Below are 7,894 nucleotides of genomic sequence, written 5' to 3'. Positions count from 1 at the left end.
AGCGACAATGTCTGTGTGTGCGATTACGGCTCGTTCTTTGAGTGGATGATTAAGACGGGCCCGTCTGTGGTGTGACAGGAGAAGGAGGATACTTTTCAACTCGGACAGTCGAAGGTACTGCATTTGGTCTTTATTTGATGCACAATGCTAATGTCCTTGGCAATTGAGGTTGTGTTCCTCCCTTTACAGAAATGATTTTTGCCCTTTTCGCCCGTTCAGCCATCCTCGTGAGCAAAGTTAACTGCCAGACTTGTAATACCTGTTTGCTTACAATTCCATTCAAAAACATTGGTGGACACGCTGCAGTGATTGCATTGATTTGATTTAAATGCCGTGACGCGACTCGGGGGACAGAACATTACGTTACAGGACCTAGGGGACTAATCTTTTTATAAATGAACGCAGGGACTCGATAGTGGTATCGATAAGCCCAAACGTTAATGATTTTCGGGTTTTGAAAAAAGTGCCTTGACAGAACCGGGTTTCGATCCCCATCCCTACTTGGTACCCCAATGGAGGAGTACCGAAAATAGGAGGCTCAGCGTGGTTCAGCGCAGCTCAGCATGGCTCAGCCTGCTTATTTTTGGGACCCTGCCCAAGTTTTAGAGGAGAAAGCGCCAATATAATCTAACCGCACCGAACCGTACCGCACTGCTCGGTGGAAACGAGGCATTAGATACGTGTAATGAATGACACAACACTTAATTATCATGGTCAAGGCTTTAATGAATGACGACCATCTGATTGATATAGTTTAGTCTACAGGGGGTATTCACACAGGGCCATCCTTCTTCTCTTTGTTGTCACTAGGGCTGGGCGATTTGGCCTAAAAAATGTATCTCAGATTTTTTCCAACTAAACCCGTTTTATAAGTTTGGATTGTATTTGAAGAATAACAATGATTAACAAAAGCAAAATAAATAACACACATCTCCTACTCTGCTGCATGCTTCAGTTTGGTTGCCACAGACTTTAGGCAATCTCTACATACTCACTTTTATCAGCGCATTCTGCCATGTTGATATTTTACTTTTTCTAAAGAGGAGGGGGCGTTACTATGGACCACGGGACCTCAGAGAAGGAAGTGGTGGTGCTACTGTAAATACCAGATTAAAATCACTGCACTTGATAAAAAATAAAAAAGTTAAATTTTATCTTTATTTATTTTTTTATAGATTTTTATTTAAAAAGATCGTCCTAGACCATCAATTCGAATTATGAATAAAAATTGATTAACCGCCCTGCTCTATTTTTCAGTGACTTCAACCCTCAGCATGGCCGTGCCGGTGTTGGACATGCTGGCTTGGACCACAACATGGTCTCTCTCTTTTTGTAGGCTGCTGCCACCCCCTTTGGCACGGACAAAATCACCATAATGTACTACTTCATTGTAGTACATACGGGAGTAGAGCTCTTTGCAGCAGTTAGTTTGGCTATTCATGAGGCCAATGGCAAACCAGTTTGTATAACTGTTACGGTTAAAGGGCACAGAGTACATGACGGCCAGCTTGAGTTGAATATTACGGGCGTTGCTCTGCGCTTCGGCTTTCACCAGGTCGTAGGTAAGGACGCCCACCGCACCGGTGGCCGTGCCGCTGGTCTTGACGAATGTAGCCATTTTGCTGGATTTCGGTCCCAGGTTGAGGGCCAGGGGGACACTGCAACGCCCTCTTTCGATGTACAACCTGAAGATAGGAATAACTATTGATAACTATGTAACCTATTGTCCCCAAATTGAACACACTGATGGGGTAAGAAAACATGAACTATGATAGCCTAAGTATGGTTTAATAAATTTGCTTTATAGACGCTTTGACGCTTTATCCAAAAGGAATTCAAATGAGTTTTAGAAACCTGTCATTAAGGCGCAGGTAGGGGTTAGCGGGCATCTTGGTCGAAGATGCCAACTGACGACATGGGGAATTGAACCCAGCACCTTTATGGCTGGGATCCAAGCCCCATTACTCTCCTGTCCCTAAAATATATAATCTGAGAGTTGTACTCCCTGTTTGTGTGTCTGGCAAATAATTGAACAAATGACAGGCTTACTGTGGGTTAGTGAGGGTGACGGTATCACAGGAGTTTACTAACTCCACGTAGCAGCCACGGACAAGGTTTTCTAGCCTGGATGAAACAGAGCAGTTGGTTAGGCTCCATTCTCTTTAACCTTCGAATAAATTACTTCCTCAAAGGGGATCACTCAAACATCAGCAGAAGAATCTGCTGAAAATGAGAGGGTTGTACTTCCTGTGTGTTCTGCATTTAAATGAACCAATGGTGGACTTACTGTGGGTAGATGCCAGCCATGGTCTCTGCTTTGCTGTTGGAAACAGAGCAGATAGGCTCCAATCACTTCAATCACAAACTTCTAATAAACTTCTAGGTCATCATTAAAACCTCTTGCACTTTGATTCTGAAATTTTAAGTAAACACAGTAAGCAGTGTAATATCCCCTCTGGGCTTCCAAGCCCTCTCTCTGGTTGTTTAAGGAGTTGTTGTAACACCACTCGCCTTAAGTCGAGCCGTAAGGAAACGCTCCCACTCTAATCAATGAGAGCTGCTACATTGCATGTAGAAATGTACATTGGAAACATTTTAGTTGGAAAGGATATATAGATGTAGATCTATATCTAGATAGATATATCTATATATAGAGAGAGAGAGAGAGAGAGAGAGAGAGAGAGAGAGAGAGAGAGAGAGAGAGAGAGAGAGAGAGGATGATTGAGAGTGATATCAGCTATGAAAGCCCTTGGTCACGATTAGACAACCCGGTCTCACGAAAAGACGTGACACTGTCACGTTATTTAATCTATTGAAACGTGATCAGGAACACGTATTTTAATTTTTTTCGTGTCAAAAAGCACAATTTCCAAACTAAGGTTCTGTCCGGGAGCGTTCCCCCTAAAGTCCCGTACAGAACATTTATTGTTAAAAATTGTCTGTGATAACTAACAATATGACATCTTTTGGCCCCCCGTTTCTACTTTCACCTTTGATTCTGAGAAATTGTGACAATTCACGGATATATTAAATTCAGGTGCGCTGTATGTCTTAATGTTTATTTTATCTAGCCATCTATTGTCTTGTTTTTGGCTATGTAATGAAAGTCCGCATCGACGCCTCGCAAGTCCAGTGTCGCGAGCGGACGTTGCCATGACCTCTAGAAATGATATCGTATTTAATGGGTTGTCACTAATATTGATGTGTTGGGCTTGATTATAACTCGTGAATAATATTGTTTGCACCACGGCCTGGGGGAATTCTCGTGCTCGTGAAAATTGTGCTTTTTGACACGAAAATTTTTAAAATACGTGTTCCTGATCACGTTTCAATAGATTAAATAACGTGACAGTGTCACGTCTTTTCGTGAGACCGGGTTGGATTAGAATATAGCAGGCTAACAGTCTATTGGTTAGCTTGTTCAATTAATCTCTTTTGGATTATTTGGGCTCACCATTCCTGTTTCTCACTGTTGACTCGAGAATCGATACGTGCTTTCGAATATGTGTGAACAACACCTGCCAACTCTGCCTCTGATTTGCTTGCCGCAAGTTTACAACCGGCCAGTCGGTATATTTTTAAGGATGGCCTAAAAGCGTGGATATATCTTATATGTGTCAAAGACATAACATCAGTATGCATTAAGAGTAGAGCTGTCAAGCGATTAAAATATTTAATCGTGATTAATCGCATTAATGTCATAGTTAACTCTAATTAATCGCGATTAATCGCAAATTATTTTTCTATGCTAAATATCCCTTGATTTTTTTGTCCCATAATTCTTCTCATTTTAATTCTCTTATCAACATGGTGAAGTGCATCGGCTTGCCTTGTTCAAATGATTTTTTATTGATAACAACATTGGCATATACACTGATCAAAACAGGACGATGCAAAAAAAGAGCCTATAGTGCAATTAAACGACTGCTTTGAACAAATGTCATTTGAACATAGCAGTCAGGCTACTGCTTCTTTGTTTTGAGCCAAAGAAAAAAAAAAAAAAAAAAAGTTTTTTTTTTTTTTTTTTATAAAATAATTGCGTTAATCGCGCGATAAAAAATTTAACGCCGTTAAATTTTTTTTGAATTTGGGATGTAAATATAACTTTTTGCCGATAGTAATGCGAGAGATATTTTTTTTACCCTTTTCAGCGTCGATGAGGAAGGCAGCGAGGTGTTGCTGAAGAGTGGTGCTCTGAACGGGTATCAGTCAACTATCAGTCAACTCAACAGGTTTTATTCACTCAGGGAATCAAGAACTGGCCTAACTTCACTATCGCTCCTCCTCCGATTTTCTCAGCCTGTGTAGTGAATGAGCTAGTTATGTGATCGGAATTGGTGCATAGACTCGCAAATTCGCCAACACTGCATTTTTGACAGTGTCTGAGGAATGGCGATTCTGATCGGTATCGGAACAACCTTACTATACAGGAAATATGCTGCCGAGGTTGGCCAGTTCCTGCATCCCCATCCCCATCCCAAAGTTGAAAAACAGCGATGGAGCAGATGTGTTGTCGGGTGTCTGTTTCAAAACTTATAAAAGGTCAAAATTGTTGTTTTTTTGCATGGATGAAAGAGAGCGGTTGATTAGGCTGGTTATACTTCTTGTAAACTTCTTGGTTAAAGGGGATCGTTCAAACATAATCCCATCATTAAAACCTCTTCCAAACAATGATTCTGAAATGTTAAGTGAACAAATGTGGCTCATCTCTGCAGTGTAATACCCCGCCTCATGTGAAAACATGGGGGGGGGGGACCTTCCCTCCCATGCCCTCTCTCTTATTCTTTAAGGAGTTGTTATTCATCATTTAGAGAGATTGCACAATGTGTTCTACTTGTCCAGGCAACGTGCAATTGTACGATACTTTAGGTTGTAGTTTTTTCAAATCTTGACAATCTATAACCAAAGGTATTGTGCAATACACCTTTCCTCACATTTCAGCTGGGGATATTAAGAAATGAATTAAATGGTACTAATGATTTATAATTAATTACATCCTGCATGAAATTGTTATATTCTTCTCGGAACTTTGTATAATTTGTTTCAACCCAAGAAGTCGTTGTCAATTGTTCCGATGCGGTAAGCATACTTCAAGCGGATAACAAATTTGGTGACATTGTAAACAAAATACCTCACTCAACAAAGACCATGCAATCTTTGTCTCTAATCAGCAAGAGAATGGAATCCATTTCCCTGTACCGTGTTTTGTCTATGAAATTTGCATATTCTCCCTGGAACTTCTTCTACATTTTCTTGTTTCGTGTTCCAGAACCGAAGGAACTCTTGTTTCTTAAAACACAGGCATCCCTTTGTTACTTGTGTTGTCCTTCAGCGGTCCTCAAATGCTCTGATGAAGGATGTATGTTGCAGGAGGTCTCCAAAAACAACAATCTCTCTGTGGGGTACAGAGGTAGCATGCTGTTGCTGTTTAAGTTGTTGTGTCCATTCAATTAGTTCTTTGCAATAACTTGGTCATGTTTCCAGAAGATAAGTCACTGTCTTCAGCAGAAGGTTGTGGCCGAGCGCTCCGATTGGACTTCAAATGGAGACTGAGTTGCAGAGATTGCATCTGCTTCTGAATTCAATCCCTTTGATTATGGGCCTTAGAACTTGTTCCAGAAAAAGGGGGTTGGGGAATGGCAACATCTGTATTCAGTGGCCTTGTGAACACTGACAAGGATTTCATCCGATGCTTGTTTTGAGAGACATTGGCTGTCCGAAGTTAACAATGCTACAAGGTATTCGAGTTTCCAGCCTACTTTTACTTCAACGCGACGCACGCCGCAAGCTCTGCTCTTTCTACTTCGGCCTTCAAACGGAGGGAAGGATCAGTGTTCCCGCCACAATACCTTTGAATGAAACGCTATAACCTGGACCCATTCAATTGGCATCATTAACGTTTAGGATTAGCATGATACCATCATTGTTGTAATCACCAGAAAATCTTTCAACAGTTGATGATAGTGTTAATGAATTCATTGTATGAAATCATCTCTGCAGTAAACCAATCTCCAGGTTTCTGTTTTTTCATCAGAGGGCAATTTTGAGGGCAAGATTTGCCAAAAGAATTTCCCACAGGGAAACGATTTTCATATTAAGGATAACAAAATCAAGCAATACATTATATCCTTCAGGTTGATATTCAGAATTTTGGGATGTATTTTTACTTACATTTGAAACCAGTGCAATTTTCTGCTTCCCATAATTAGTAAGCTAAATAAGAAAAGTTCGAAAGGATCAGGTTATTAGTGGCCCCGGGTTCCCCCACCTGATAACTTAGCTCCATTACTGGGCTCCAGTCCAAGCTGCCTTTTCCCCTTGGTGCTATTGGCTGGTTTAACACAATGTAGACAGGAAGCAACGGCCAGCAGCCAATCGCGTATAGACAGAGTCAGTTGAACTAGGCCCGTTGATCACGCCTCTTGTGCTGAAGAAAATGACAGTAGCTTCCCAAGACCAATGTACGATTGAGCTTGGTCTGGCAATAGCCAGACTACCCATTATACATATGCATAAAAATGTAAAAAAAGTTAGAAAATTAATCTTGGCTTATAGCTGGGAGTTGCAAACACTAAGCAAAGCAAAAATCGGTGCAGTTTTCAGTGATATGTGTTCGAGTGATGAAACATTCAGTTTCACATTAGTATCCAAATGCCTTCACGAAGTGAAGCCCGTGTGCTAATTCACATTAGAGGTTTCTGATTAGACATTGGCCGGCCTGACCGGCACCGCGGCTATTAAACAGTTTTGTTCAGGATTTATGCCAGCATTGGGCAGTACGTGTACACGGCCAGGAAGTGTTGCCTTCTTAGATGTGGCATATACTACGGAGCATCTTCTTTGTGGTGTTTTGAAACATTCAACCCCATTTTACCGCTCTACCGCCCGGCTTATAATAAATGCGGCCTTATTTTCGAAAAAATAAGGTAATGTGTACAAAAGAAGACGTAAGATAAGCAGGGTGGTAAATAATGACACAAACTTCATAATCGTGGTTAAGGCTGCGTATTTTAAGAGGGTAACCTACTTTTGTGCATTGTTGTGCATTGATTTTTAAAACCTGGTTTTATGACGACCATCTGATTGATGTGGTTGAACCTACAGGGAGTACTGAACACAGAGCCACACTCCTCTTTCCTGTCACTGACTTTGACCCTCATCAAGGCCGTGCCGGTGTTGGACATCTCGGCTTGGATCACAACTTACTCTCCCTTGTATTGTAGGGTGGCCCCGCCACCCTACAATACGACGGCCAGCTTGAGTTGATCATTGTTGGGGTCGTTGTGGGGTTTGTGGCAGTCTTTCGACAGGTCTTAGGTGAAGACGCCCACAGAGCCGGTTACCGATACTGGTATCGGTATCGGATCAAATCTACTAAACAGGAAATAGGGGCTGCAGAGGTTGGCCCATATCCTGCATCCCCATACGTTCTTGAAAGCCCTGTCTTGGAACCTTTCTTTCTTTTTATCTAATTAACTTCATTAAGTTTAATATGGAAATGTATACAGGAAGGGGAACTACATTACAAAGGGTTATATAAAAGTAAAAAAAAATACTTCCAAATGTTGGTGTGTGAGCGATGTGGCGGATGTATTGTCTGGTGTGTGTTTATAAAGATGGTGTTCTCTCTTCATCATGCCTTCGATTCGATGCCCCCCACAGGAAAAGGTAGGGTCTCTCTGAGGGTGCATGCTGCTTGTGTGTGTATCCTGGACTATTCATCATCATCATCTTCTTTAGCCCCTTTTATGTGTATAACCAACCCTTTATACATTGCTATGTCTGTGGGGTATTTGGGTTCTCATACTCATCTAGGGTGAGGCATAGCAACACATTTAAAAAATGCATAATATAAACAAATATATTGTATGAAAGAGATTCTATCTGTTCAGCT

The 7,894-nt window shown here is 41.3% G+C and overlaps 1 protein-coding gene across 2 annotated transcripts; it reads right to left on the bottom strand.

Moving 5' to 3' along the window:
• Positions 1-248: 248 nt before the first annotated feature.
• LOC115560449 (DELTA-sagatoxin-Srs1a-like) lies at positions 249-2,562 on the bottom strand. Of its 2 annotated transcripts, none has more exons than XM_030379876.1 (3): positions 2,287-2,562; positions 2,050-2,114; positions 249-1,685 (listed from the first exon to the last, which is right to left on the bottom strand). In XM_030379876.1, the coding sequence occupies exons 1-3, from the start codon at positions 2,305-2,307 to the stop codon at positions 1,247-1,249; spliced, it is 525 nt and encodes a 174-aa protein (XP_030235736.1). In that variant the 5' UTR covers positions 2,308-2,562; the 3' UTR covers positions 249-1,246. The 2 variants fall into 2 exon arrangements, with proteins under 2 accessions (XP_030235736.1, XP_030235735.1); XM_030379875.1 differs by having other exon boundaries at positions 2,050-2,124; positions 2,288-2,562.
• Between the last annotated feature and the right edge of the window lie 5,332 nt (positions 2,563-7,894).

Source organism: Gadus morhua, chromosome 15, assembly GCF_902167405.1.
Source record: "Gadus morhua chromosome 15, gadMor3.0, whole genome shotgun sequence".
NCBI lineage: Eukaryota > Metazoa > Chordata > Actinopteri > Gadiformes > Gadidae > Gadus > Gadus morhua.
This window is presented reverse-complemented; position numbering and strand designations above follow the sequence as displayed.

What these genes read in the sequence shown, in the direction of transcription:
- LOC115560449 (XM_030379875.1), bottom strand. Translation starts at nt 2,307, where the DNA reads ATGGCTGGCATCTACCCACA. An exon ending in ATGGCTGGCATCTACCCACA is followed by an intron (nt 2,125 to 2,287) that starts GTAAGTCCACCA and finishes TGTTTCATCCAG; the next exon opens with GCTAGAAAACCTTGTCCGTG. An exon ending in GTCACCCTCACTAACCCACA is followed by an intron (nt 1,686 to 2,049) that starts GTAAGCCTGTCA and finishes TCCTATCTTCAG; the next exon opens with GTTGTACATCGAAAGAGGGC.